We start from the raw sequence: 14,545 nt of genomic DNA on the forward strand, positions 1-14,545 counted from the left end.
CCTCAAAATCGCTTTTTGTCCAAAAACCGTTTATTTGGTTAGCAAACCGCTAACCTGGGCGGCCGAACCATCAATACGGATAATAGTTTTTGGCCTTTCTTTTGTTTTTCTAATTTTTTATTTTTTTGTCAAAGCGGGTCATCCGTTCGGACCGAACAGACAGATCGTTCGACCCCAGAACGGTTCCCTATCCGGTCCAATTTTAAAAACCTTGGACGGGGAGTGGGTGCCTTGCCTTGAGCTTGGCTTGGTGTGCGGCACGGCCTGGCCCAAGGTCCGCCCCATGGACCAGCCCAACCCATGACACGGTATGGGCCCGTGCGGGCTTGAGCCATGGGTCGTGTCGAACCGACCCCCCAAATTATCCCATAGGGGGTAGGCACGATTCGGGACGCCTTGTGGGCCAACACGGTACGACTCGCACTTTGTGCGGGCCACATGCGGGTCATGTCATGCCAACCTAGCAGGACCCAATTTACCCTCTACTTGAACCCGCCCAATACTGGGGACGGGGTAGGGAAATTCGAGAGTTCTCCATCATTGTTGAGGAGTGGGGTGCCTTGCCCTTGAACTCGCCCGACATTGAGGAGTGGTTACCTTGCCCTGAACCCGCGTGACACTGGGGATGGGGCATGGATCGGGTAGAGTGTCTTGACTATGGGGCAGGGAAAGGGATGGGGTGCCCTGCCCTGAACCCACCCAGTTGCCATTCCTATATAATTGTTAATTATTAGTGGAATTAATAAAAATGTTAGCTTTTATAATTAGTTGTATTTATTTAAAAGTAATCAAATTTTCATTTAAAAATAATAAAATTATTGAAATTACTACAAATTATTAATAAAACTAAATTTATTAAAAAACATTTGTTCATATTTAATTAACAATAATTATTTTTTATAAATCAACATTAAATGAAAAATAAAATTATTAAATCTTTTAGATTTTCCCATGCATCGCATGGGTCCCTGCTAGTTTATCTCTTAAATTATCTCTAAATCCTACTTATCCTCTCACAAACATTACCCCCGTGAATTGGGAACATCTCCCCCTGCATAATATTATGCAGGAGGATGAGATATTCTCAATGTGTAACTACGATGTTATGTAGGCAAACATGGGCAGAGTTCTCATGGGCAGGAGACCCAGACTCCTTTTTATGTACATCTATCTAACGAAAGTTTCAATTAAAAAAATGTAGAATTATTTCAATATTATAACGAAATTAAATACTAACTTAATTTCCTCTCACAAACATTACCCCCGTGAATTGGGAACATCTCCCCCTGCATAATATTATGCAGGAGGATGAGATATTCTCAATGTGTAACTACGATGTTATGTAGGCAAACATGGGCAGAGTTCTCATGGGCAGGAGACCCAGACTCCTTTTTATGTACATCTATCTAACGAAAGTTTCAATTAAAAAAATGTAGAATTATTTCAATATTATAACGAAATTAAATACTAACTTTAAATTTGTATTCAAAACACAAAAATTAATTATAATAGATTTAATAATATTCATATCATTATATTATTACAAAATTAATAAGAAATTATGTAGTAATAATATAAATTATAATTTTATGAATTATTCAATTTAAATGTTATTCAAATAATAAAAATAAAATTTAACATAAAAAATAAAACATTATTTAATTATTTCAATAACTAAATATCTTAAATTACAAAACATTAAAAATAGCTAAATAATTATATAATAAAATAGTTCATATTATGTAATAACATTAAAATAAATAAAATTCAAATAATGAAAAATTTTAACTAACAAAATATTTAACAAGACTAAATCTATATTAATAATATACAATATAAATAAATGCAAAAATAAATACTATTGAAATAGTGGAAGTATATTAATTAAATTAGAGGCATTAAAGCTTTTTATTAGTTATTTCTTGTATTTTCATTATAAATATATTTTTCAGCAATTGTGTATTTTTGCTATAAATTTTCAATAATTATTTGACATTAAACTATTGTTGTTTGTTAAAGAGTAGACTATTAATTTAGCTGAAATTAGGAGTGTTCACTAGGCAATTTAATTCGGTTGGAGATTGATTGTTTGGCTAGCCAAATTGATCTGGTTGGGTTAAGGAGTTGGTAACTCGAAATTGACCAACCATTAGTGAAAACTAAATTTTGGTTAATTAATAAATGTTCAAATTTTTTATGTTTAGCATAATTTACATTAATCATTGTAATTTAATAAAATTTCATTAATTTTTTATAACAATTATTTAATCATAAAAGATATTACTAATTGGTGTCATTTACTAATTTGTATAAAACCAATAATTATAGTTAACAATTACCAAATAATTTAGGGAAAATGTTTAACTAATAATCCATAATTTTTTAAATAAATAATAAATAAAAAATTAGAAAATTAAATGATGTGGCGTAATCCGGTTGCTCCCTACTGGAGACGATCTGGCTGCCAGCAACGACAGGGACTGGGTAACCTGCGAGAGATGAATCAGAGATCCCGGGGTGGCTTACCCGGCGGGGATACTCCGATGGCTAAGTTAGCACTTAGTAGTAGTAGTAGAGAGCTTGAAGATGATATCAGTGAGTTAGAGAGCAAAGATTACGCATACACACATATAAAAAACATACCTTCGCCCCTGGGGGGTGAAGTCTTTATATACTGGAGTCCTCATGGGTTGGTGGAGCAGTTCCTGGATCCTTGCTGTGATGTGATCCGTTTGCGTGTTAGGTTGGTAAAATGCCATCAACCAGTAAGATTGTCTGCTCCCGTCTAAATTGAGGAGTGGGTGATCTAATATAGCCGTTATAGGTCATAATCCCGTAAAATGCGGAGTACGGTGGTGAGCTCCTCGGGGTTGTAATGCGGAAGTCGGCCTGAATGGGAGGCGAGCTGCCTGAGCTCGTGCTCTTCAGATCTGACTTGATATGAATGGCGAAGTGCCTTGGGACCGAGGTGGTCCTGGTGTGACCTTGCGCCGAGGTATACTCGTCCCGAGGTAGTCTTGACCGAGGTGGTCCATCTGTCCGGGTTCGATTTCTAGCGGACTTGATATCATTATCCTAGTCACGATCCGATATCAGGGTGACTTCAGTTCGGGGGTCTTAGGGTACCCGAGGTTGCTTTGTAGCGAACTGATCTGTCACTTGTGTTGAGTCACGTTCACGTGCCGATCTGATTATGTTGAGTTGTCATTTATGCCGAGTCACGTCCACGCGTCTCCCTGTTACGAGGTCGGGCCAAATTTCCCTTCATCATTAATCTATGAAAAAATTCTCCAAAACTATTTAAATAATAGTCCATTATTATTATTCGACTAAATAATTATTGAAAATTTTAGGAAAATTAAATTAGGAAATTAATCGATCAAAAGTTGTTTCATATTTATTTAAATAACAATCCATTATTTTTATTTTAATAAATATAGGTAATTTATTAAATTTACCCACACCGGTTTAGACCACCTAGTTGACTTCAACCATACTTGCTTTTACATTAATCAACAACAAATGATTTACTTTTAATTAAAATAAATATAATTTATCATAATTACATCACATTGATAATTTAGGCTTAAAAAATAAATAATTTACATTAATTCACATTAATTTATTGTTATTGTAAATAACTAATTTACTATACATTCTTTCCAATCAACAACAATTTCAATAACTTTTAGAAATTATCATAAAGTATTATAATTTATTGTTATTTAATTGACTATTAGTTAATTAGTTATAGAAAATTATTAGAATTGTTGGGATGACAATTTTCCCTGTAAAACTAGGGTCCTACCCTGCCCCACATCAAATGGGGCAAGTTTTATCGAATTTTCAATAGGGATGGGAAAGAGAGAGGGTTGGGACGAGGAAAATATTTTTGCTCTAAATTAGGGACAAGGTTTGCATATATAAATTAGTAAAGTATTAGCAGATTTAATATTAACTTTTAAAATATCTCTAAGTTTTTGTTATATTCTTATAACCATAGTATCTCACAATTTCATTTATAAAATACCCCAAATTTTTATAATCCAATTCCTAAAATACCCCTAAATTCCTATAATCATATATTATAAAATATCCATAAATTAGATTATTTTTAGGTTATTGCCTAAGAGTGGAGAAAATTTAGGATTCCCCATCCCCAATAGGGAATAGGTGCCTTACCTCAAACCCACTCCACCATCAAGTACTGGTGAGAATGGAGTGAAATGTCTTGACCATAGGGGCAAGTGACAGGGACCCGCTAGTATATAATATGACACATCTAATATATAACATTACATTATATAAACACGTAAAATGACAGGTCCCGGAATCAGGCTTAAAAAAAACAGGGCCCGGCCCATGATCACCCTACCGGACTAAAGTTACAAAACTAACCGTACGATTTTTCAAATGAGTCCTGGCCTCATGGGGTACTGCTTTACTACGGCGTATAATTGATGGTATTTATTCTGTCGGCGTAAATTGTAGAAATCCGGATTTGGTTCTCAGAGCGCTCCTCACACAAACCTTACAGAAATCCGCAGATTGGGAACATCTCTCGCACTCACGTTGCCATTCATGCGAGATGTTCTCAATTAACGGATGAAACGTGCCATGTGGTTGGAGTGAGGAGTGCTGTATCAGAATCAAATCCGAATTCAAATTGAAGTTTGTAGTCTTGTAGAGGATCCGGGTAATTCTACACTCTCCCTCCATGCAGAGGAAGGGTTTTACGCTTGGCGGGAAAATTCCTGGGGGAAAACCGTTCTTGATCGGAGCCCTCTGATTACTCATCGATTCAGCCCAACGACATGTATAACCTTACAACCCCTTTCTTCTTCTTCATCATCATCATCATATTCTTCTTCTTCTTCTTCTTAAATGGATTGAATTTTAGGATTCACTTAGTTACGTTTTGCCAAGAAACCTTCATGCGCAATCGTATAAACTAAAAAAACACAGAGGTATCGATATAATGCTCTCTCCTCCCTCTCTGCCCCCCAACACGGAATCACTTTAATCAATGTTTGTCTTCCAGAATGCTTCCAATATTTGAATAAACACCACATGTATGCATGGCAACTCAACAACATGTAGATAACTTTACTCAATTCTGAACTTCTGATTCATAAGGAATTTTGTGATTCTTTTTTTTTGTTTTATTCTTGTTCTGGTATTGCAATTTCTATATTCCGGACAATTGGCATCATGAGTGCACGAATGCTTATATGTGTGCATATACATGTAATGATTCATTTTGTTCAAAAGTATTGATATGAACCACGCGAATTGGTCAAGGATCACCACATTAATTGGATAATGAAATTTGCTATTCTAAAGGGATTCCTTGATTCTCTAGGATAAATCATTGGGAAAACGCTTTCAGGTGGATGCACATCCGTTGCTCTAAAGTTAGGATTGCATCCCTTAAAATTCTTTCACCATCTAATTCATTGTATCTGAACTGTAAAGGGGACTAGTTACTAGTACCATTTCCTGGGAAAAAAATTTGGATTCGTTATCCCAGGATCCAGGTCTCATTGTTCATAGAAGTTCACGTTACTGTCCAAATCCATATTTTATTGCTGTTTACAATAGTTTGGGATTCCATACTAATTATTTGTTTAATGCCACTAGTTCCTTGTTAGATCGAATAAATTTGAGAACCTTTCTTTCTGGTTCACAGTAGCTCTTAAAATCCTTCATATTTTGTGCATCCTAATTCCTAAGAGTGGAATTAAGAAAATGTTTTTTCCCATCAATTTTACATAGCTATTGTCTTCAAATTGGCATAATTGGTGCACTTTCTTTTGTAGCATTTTTTTTTTTTTAAATTCTTTTGTTTGTTCATGCCTTCTCTATGCACCATCATCACTCAGTATTTCTAGCAGAAGTTAATGCTTTGGCTTATTAAACAAAATAAGTAAGTTCTGCTTTCAACACACACAATCCAGAAAAGATCACATATGATGGTAGCATTGACGTGGATTTGGAGCTCATGCTGTTTTGATTCTGCCCTTTGATGGTTTCAGTGGGGTTATGAAACTTCAATAGTTTTTGACCAGTGTGGTATTTAAAAGCTTAGAGAGGCAGCAAGATGATGCAGACACATCCATTGGGACAATTCGCAGGGCAGTACATCCCCAATTTGTGTGGTTCATCCCATCCAAGTGGAAGTGTCTTACTTCAACAGACAGCAGAAAACCTAGTTGATCTTTCAAATGATTGGCATAAGGACCCGGGAATCAATCACATGCGTAAATTTATGCAAGAGAAAATGTAAGTTAAGTAGATTACAACTTTGCATTAGGCCATACACTTCTTATAAGACATCTTTTCCATGCTAATTTTTCATGCCTTAATAGATTTTGATATGGATGTTAATCCTTGTATGCTCTTCCCTTTGAGATCCAAAAAAGATGAAATGAGAGTTTTAGCTGTGCATCATGTATCACTTCAATTTTATTTCACCATTTAATGTTTTTACAGTGCTAAATATTTCTTGGCGCTACCACAAGCCTATGATTGGGGTAAAAGAGTAGACTACGCTGTGAAATCCATTGAATGCAGACTTTTTAAGGAGGCTATTTCAAAGGTTGTTGTTCTTCTAAAATACATTATTTTTTGTTGCATGGATGTTTTTATTTATTTGTTTTATGATAAGTAACAAGCTCCATTGCGTATTAAGTATAAAGGAGAAAGTAGAGGAAAATACTACACCTATCCCCTTAGGTTGTGTTTGGTTTGAAAGAAAAGGTAGGAAATGCTAGAATTTTCCAAGACAAGCAGAGATCCTTTTCAGAAATGGAGGAGTGCATCTTAACTAGGGCTATTCATTGGCTGAAATCCCTATATTCTTTCAATTCCTTCTCCTTTATTGACATTTAGAGGAGTTGGACTGTAATACCCCATACTTTGGTTAAGAAAAACAGACTTATTCTATTTGATTAATGAAATTAACTTTCAATTATCAAAAAAAAAAAAAGAAAAGAAAGGATGGGAAAGATAGGGAAACCTATACAAACCCTACTATATAGGTTTCCCTACCTTTTCTTTCAAACCAAACACAGCCTTGGGTTGAAGGGTGCTAGGGTGCAAAGTTCAATGGAAGACAATAGCAGTACAGTAGCAAGTAAAAGTTGATCCAAGACAAGAGGACCCCAATGAAGTGCTTGCTATTCACACCCCTCTAGTTAGACTATCTAACAATTGTCAATCAAATTTGATACCCACTTGAATATGTAATTCAGCCTAGTTGCCAAAAATTTAGCTTATCTTATGAGGTGTGTAAAGATGCATGGGTCTTCGTCTTGGTAGAGCACCTACCTTATGGAATCACCTCCATGATTTCTGCTCTAACACTATTTCCTTTTTTTATGATGTTCAACTGATCAAGTTGATTTTCAATCCAAACAACCTATAAAATTCAAAATTGGGCTCAGTATTTGGATTTTGGATCAAACTGGTATTAATTCCTTTTGGCTCTTTTTTAATTGAGAAATTTCTGATCGTTGACATACTTTGTTCCCATCAACTACAATTTCATACCTATGTTGAACTCATGTACTTCCATTTGTGTTTAGGAGGATTATATGAACCAGGATACTCTGGCTCATAGAATGCATGTTTTAATGAAAACTGCACTAGCTGATGCTAAACATAGTCACCAAGTAGTCCAGGGCCATAGTTCATCAAACATCAGTATGATCACACCAAGTTCTGTTATCCCAAAGAGTAGTTGCACTTCAAACTCAACAGAGCCTCTTGTAGATAACCCCTTGAACACAAGCAGTGGCTCTGGCACTTCAGTAACAGACAACAATGATCATTCTGCTGGTGTCTTTCCTGGTACGTCATTGAGTATCTCTAGAGTTATGGTTCAAATGCTTCATGGTTGGTTTGGTTGTTATTTTACATTCCTATCTCATGCTGCACGTGTACTTTTTCAGGACCCTTATCTTATGGATGTAGTGAGGGATTAGCAGATATGAATTTTCTCTGCAAGCAAGATAATATTCTCTCACCAATAAATAAGTTGCAAGATGCTAGCCAGATGGTTCCTACTCCTCAAAGGAACCTCCTAAAAATTTCATCCACGAATAGGAGGTCTGGCATATTGCAGAGGCTGCCTTCCTATTATGGTTTTCCAAATGAATCTCCTAGTGTTTGGCAAACATTTACTGAAAGAAGTATGGAATATATTGTTGGAGCCAGAGCAGCATCCAAGACCTCTCTAAATTTCTATGGCTGTGGTAATCTTTCAAAATCTCTACAACATCTTGACGAACAGTTTCAGGATCAACCAATGCAAGGTATGCTCTATTGCTACTCTTTTGAACACTTTTTTGTCTTCAATTGAGGTCACTAGAGCAGAATGGAGGAACAAGAATTAGCTGCCAACCCTACTTAGTTAGGACAAGGCAGGTGATAGTGGTGATGATTTCTGTCATGTATACTTTGTTGTCTTGAATCGAAAACCACGTTATCATTCTAAATCAGCACATATACAACTATTTAGTTTGACTTCTCTTACCATGTAATTTTAGCTTAGTCTGATTCACAGGAGTTAGTAATACCAAATGGAGTAACAGTAGCATGACTTCGTTAAGTTATATTCAATAACATGGTTCATTAAACCTTGCTTTTGTTTCTTTTTTTTCTTTTATTTTGTTCTTCTGAGTTCCAAGGAATTTTGTCTTAAGGAAATCGCACATGACTTCCAATTTTCATTATTTTTCTTTAAATTTTCTTCTCCCTCTTTGTTAACTATGTTTCTTTTGCAGTTTTTGAAGTGAATGCTATAGAAGCTTTGGATTGCGAGAACAACCAAAAATTTAATCACCTGGATTTTGGTCATACATATAAGAAAAGTTCAGCAGAGCTGCCCTTCTCTCTTCTGGCCAAGATGAATGGCCAAGTATCCAGTTCAACAAATGAGCATTTACTCAATTCTCACTACCAGCTGCAAGAGTTTCAGCAATTACAGGGGCAACTGGATGCACCATATTTACATTTCAGTCAACCGTTTGAGGTCCAACCACTTTGTGATCCTGAACTGCAAGTACAGAGGATAGGTTCAGATAATGGCAAAGATTTTCAACCAGAGGTCCTAGAACAGAATCCACATTCTGAGTCTCAAACCAGATACCAGCATTCCATGTCACAAGAACCTAGCATGATGGAGACAAATGCCCGATATGAATCTCATCAACGAATAACAGGACAAGATCCGTCTCAGCAGCCTCAGTTTTCTTCAGAAGAACCTGTTGGGAGACCAGATATTGCTTCAGAAATGTTTGTACTCCCCCATAGTTCAGATGTAGCACTTGGATCTGGGAATACATCTGTTGGACTTCAATACCTTATGAAACATATGCTTCTCTTGTCCTACATCCAATATATGACTAACTCTATGCATGATGATAATGAGAAAGTTCTCTTTAAGAAACTTTTGATGCATCTAGACAAGTGCACAGACAGCTTTTGTGCATGTATCATGCTACGTGAGCTGTTGAATCATTTCCATAGTTGTCATGATGATGCCTGTCTCATTTGTGGGCCTACTAGGTCATCTACTTCACTTCCACTTAATCCTGGTTTGGATAAATCAAAGAATGTTCTCCAAAAGACATATGATGATGGAGATGCTAGCCAGTCAACTAGTGGCACTTTTGAAGATATACAGCGTCCTTCTAAACTCCTCAAAAGAGAGCACCCCTTCTCCCCACTCTTCGGCCAGAATGTAACATCTCAAGCATTGGCTTCTTTTGCAGATCAGCATCATTCTCAAAGTTTTCAGCAAATGCATCAATTGCATGGTATGCCTGTATCTGTTACTGAGGCTATGGAGGTAAAGATTGGTATGCACATGAATTTGATTGTGGACCATGTAAATACTAGTGGAACTGAAAATGGTTATCTAGATGACCATAAAAAATTGAATCTTGTTGGTGATCTTGTAATTTCTAAAGAATCTTTTACTAGCAGTATGCAAGAGGACATTAAGACCATGGCCAAGCAGGAAGCTGAACATGAACTTACTGTTCCAGTAGCTGATAATGTGGAAGGAACAAAGTTGGGTAAGACAGAGATAGAAGGTGTATCTTTGATGGAAATGTTCACTCTGAACCAAATTAAGGAGCATATATTGAGTCTAAGGCAATGGGTTGGTCAGGTTAGTCCATATATCTTTTGATCGCTTGATATATCTTTTTTTTTTGTTTACTTACCAATAAGAAATGTGGAGAATTCTCCCTATGGATATGTTCTCCCTATAAGTCAGGGCATGCTGTACACAGTTTTATTGTGATTCTGCCATATTTGTTCTTTTTATCGAATTTGGTACAACACAAAGGGTGCAATATATATATGCAAGGTTCAAAGTATTGATGCACACTGATACGCCAGATGGGGTGTTTCAACTCCACACCCTCCCTTTTTTGTTAATTTTGTTTTCAAAACCTGTTCAGAGGGTTTCTTTTTTTTTTTATGAATAAGAAGAGCTTTTATTAATCTTTAAGATAAAACTTTACAAGCATCCCTTAGATAGGCACAAGATGCTACGTCTCTATAAACAACAAAGAAAAGTTAACCAATGCATCTCCACACTTTCCTTTCTTGAAGAACTTTTGACAATTGCTTCCCAATTCCTCCAAACGTCGTCAAAGGAGAATTGGGGGAACAACTCCAAAGTCTTTATCCAATGCATTACCTTAACCATTACACAATCCCTAACAGCTTCTTTGTTTCTCTTTTTTTTTTTGAGAATATTCTAGCATTCCTTTCTTCCCATATAGTTCACACCAAGGCTGCTCTAACACATCTCCATGTTATTCTTCCCCTTTTTTGGGCCACATAAGGATGGAAGGGAGGAAAAGCATATTTACCTCCAATGGTGAGGTCCACTTGCAACCAAACAAAGAGAAAAACCAAGCCCAAATCTTTGCAACAAAAGGACAAGAGATCAGTAAGTGATAGCAACTCTCATTATTGGATTTATACAAGATACACCAGTTAGGAGAGAGATAGGAATTAGGCCTTCTCTTTTGTAGCATATCCATAGTACTAATCTTCCCATGCACTACTTCCTAACAAAAGGCTCTTATTTTGGGTGGAATGGGTCTAAACCAGAATTCTTTACAAGGAAAGGAAGGAGGACTTGAAGAAATGCACTAAAATCTTGAACAAAGAGGCACAAGAGAACAAACCCTTAGTTTGAGGGGCCCAAGTACGCTTATCAAATTTATTAGGGTCTAAGCTAACATTTTGAAGGGTTTGTAAAAGATCCGAGCAAGCTGAGACTTCATTGTCTCTTAGACCTCTGCAGAAGACAAAGTCCTAATTGAGACTCATAGGGAGTAAGGGAGGAGCAATAAAATTTGACACACATTTAGTTTTATACAAAGAAACCAAATATAGAACAGGAAGAAGATACTTCAGCGGACAAGAACCAACCCAAGTATCCTCCCAAAATTTAATAGAAACCAGAGCAAACATCATACTTGACAAACCGAAGTAATAGAGGCCAAGTGTGGTGAATGGCTTTCCACGGAAAGGCCAGTGTAGCCCTGTTAGATACTCTTGCATCCCAACCGTTTCCCAACCTCCCATGTATGCTTGCTATTACTTCATGCCACAGTCTATCCCTTTCCTATGGCCATCTCCATATCCATTTCCCTAGCAAAGCCAAATTCTTTTTATCTATATTTCCAATACCCAACCCACCCTCTTGGAGGCATATACAAACAACCTCCCATTTAACCAAATGATCTTTCTTTCTGTCACCCGGCTCCCAAAGGAAATCTCTCATCACTTTTTCATTTTTTTTGCTTCCTTTTGGGGGATCCTAAAGATTGACAAATAATAAATTGGTAGATTAGCAAGAGTGCATTTAATCAAAGTAATTCTTCTCCCAAGGACACATAATTTCTCTTCCAAGTTGCCAATTTCTTTGCACACCTCTCAACAACTGGATTCTAGAATATGCTTTCTCTAGGGTTTGTTCCTAATGGAAGGCCAAGGTAGGTTAGGGGCCAACTAGCCATGGAACTGTTATGGGCCCGTGAATAGGATCTCGTCACGGGTCGGTCCACGGGGAAAACCTCCTGTTTTCCCTTGTTCCTCCCTGCTCTTGATGAACCTATCTTGGCTCCCTAATGATGATTTGTCCAAGAGATCACCTAACTCTCCTTACTCTCTTCTTGACTGAAATTTTCGATGCCTTTATTCAATATTCTCAGCTCCTTAATAGGAGATTACAAGAGATAAGAGTCCTACTTTTAGGAAGACTCCTTGATAATTAGGAAGACTCCCTACTAATCTATCCTACTGAACTGATAAGATAAGACTCCCTTAATCTATCCTACTGAACTGATAAGATAGGATAAGATAAGACTCCCTTAATCTATCCTACTGAACTGATAAGATAAGATAAGATAAGTCTCTCTTAATCCTAATCTAATAAGATAAGATAATCTAATCTACTAACTTAATAAGATAAGATAGGAATAACAAGATAGTCTAATCTAATATGCTGAATGGATAAGACTGTTGCTACCGAATTGGATAGGATGAGAACACCGGATCATTGCTGCTGCTGCTCCCAATACGCATCCACATCAGGAACACTCTAAGGTATATGCAATAGAGTTTAGTTCCCCATCTTTCAAGTTGATCCCCGCTACACAACTCTTCTCAAGGTTGATTTTTAGGTTAGACACTAGCTCAAACTTCCTCACCACCTCCTTCAAGTTCCGCATGACACCTTGCTCACCCCCTTTATAGAAGATTATGATATCATATGCAAATTGTAAATGTGTCACTAAAACCATATTCCTTCCAGTCTTCCTCCCTTTTATTTCATTATCCTTATCAGCCTTTAAGATCAATCTACTAAACACCTGAGCTACTAGGGTGAATAGAAAAGGTGAAAGAGGATCACTTTGCCTTAAACCCTGACAAGCTGGAAAGAAGTCTTTCACAACCCTATTAGCCAGGATAGAATAGTGACATGAATTAATACAACCAAAAATCTACTTACACCATCTCTCCCCAAACCCAAAATTTTTCATTAACTCAACAAGGAAGGTCTAGTCTACCAAATCGTAGGCTTTCTCCAAATCCAGTTTGCCGGCAAAACCTTTCTTCCTTGATCTCTTCATTTCCTCCACACATTCACTAGCGATAAGAATTTGATCAGTTATTTGTCTTCCCTAGATGAAGGTCCCCTGATTTTGACTAATTATGGCTGGAAGTGCCATTTCTAATCTCAAAGAGAAAACCTTAGCTAAGATCTTGTAGATGCTTGTTACTAGAATGATGGGTCTAAAGTCCTTTGGATGTCTAGCACCAATCCTCTTTGGAATAAGGGCAAGAAATGTTGCATTCACCCCTCAACTCACAATAAACCTCTCCGCAAATTCATTAAAAAACCTCACAAAGATCAACTTTTACAATGTCCCAACAGTCTTGGTAGAAAGCCATAATAAAGCCATTTGGCCCTGGGGCTTTTGACCTATTCATTGAGAAAACTGCCTTCCTTATTTCCTCTTCTTCAAAGTCTCTTTCCAGCCAATGTGCTACTTCAGTCTCCACTCAGGGCCACTCAATATCTTCCAATCGTAACCTATGATCCAAGGGACTCCTAAAAAATGATTTGAAGTGGTCCACAAAAATCTTGGCAATTTCATCTTGATTTGTTATCTCTTGCCCTTCTGCCTCCAATCTGGCCACAAAAATTCTTCCTCTTCCTCCTCTAGGGTTGCACATTGGGTAAAAACTCTGGATTTGTTCAAGGATGTTTCAATTGATGATATAATTAGAAATTGGAATGCAGTGGTGAATTTTTCAACCTCAAGGGCTAATATACAGGAAGTTTGATTTCCTTCACCTAATCAAAGACTAAAGTTAAACTTTGATAGGAGTTCATTTTGGAACCCGGCCCGTCAGGCACAGGTGGATTAATTAGTGATGGAGAAGGGAGATTTTTGGCATTATAATCAGGGCCAATAGGAGAAGATGACTCTCTCAGGGCTGAAGTTTTAACTCTCCTCCAAGGGCTGAGATTGGCGAAACAACTGGACCTCCAACAAATTGAAGTGGAGAGAGACTCAAAACTGGTGATAGGGTGGTTACAAACAGGTAGCATGGGAATTTTGGTCCATAGGTTGGCCTTGAGGGAGATTAGAAGCTTATCAAGGGAGCTGTGTGCTACTGTTAGATGGGTTAGAAGATCAGAAAATGGTTTGGCTAATACATTGGCCAAACAAGGGACATTAAGGGATGATTTGTTTTGTGTTAAATTGTAATTGAATCCATTTGGGGGGTTAGTCCCTTTTTATGGGGACTGAACCTGTATTCTATAAAACTATCTTAATGAAAGTTATTGTTTCCTACCAAAAAAAACTCCAATGTCTCAATGCTCCTATTTCTTAGGCTTCAATGTATTTAACTGGTTTTAGCTCTCCAACAAACTGTACTTGTTCTCTTGTTGATGTTGGTGGAACTTTTGCTTTAGGCTCAAATATTGGGTTCAACTTGTAAC

The 14,545-nt window shown here is 37.0% G+C and overlaps 1 protein-coding gene across 6 annotated transcripts in view; it reads left to right on the forward strand.

The window, feature by feature from the left end:
* The first annotated feature begins 4,505 nt into the window (after positions 1 to 4,505).
* Positions 4,506 to 14,545, forward strand: part of LOC104603126 (histone acetyltransferase HAC1-like) — a 38,648-nt gene continuing 28,608 nt past the window's right edge. For 2 of the 6 annotated variants that reach the window (XR_016085199.1, XM_088902558.1), the window contains exons 1-6: positions 4,507 to 4,816; positions 6,036 to 6,282; positions 6,493 to 6,598; positions 7,587 to 7,851; positions 7,953 to 8,315; positions 8,787 to 10,177. Coding sequence is in view for 5 of the 6 variants with exons in the window: in XM_088902558.1 (XP_088758684.1) it covers positions 6,101 to 6,282; positions 6,493 to 6,598; positions 7,587 to 7,851; positions 7,953 to 8,315; positions 8,787 to 10,177 (2,307 nt within the window). In the remaining variant the exon portion in view is untranslated. The other 4 variants (XM_088902560.1, XM_088902562.1, XM_088902559.1 and 1 more) reach the window with 4 other exon arrangements.

The sequence above is a fragment of the Nelumbo nucifera genome, chromosome 4 (assembly GCF_055504915.1).
Source record: "Nelumbo nucifera cultivar China Antique chromosome 4, China Antique-T2T, whole genome shotgun sequence".
Taxonomy (NCBI): Eukaryota; Viridiplantae; Streptophyta; class Magnoliopsida; order Proteales; family Nelumbonaceae; genus Nelumbo; species Nelumbo nucifera.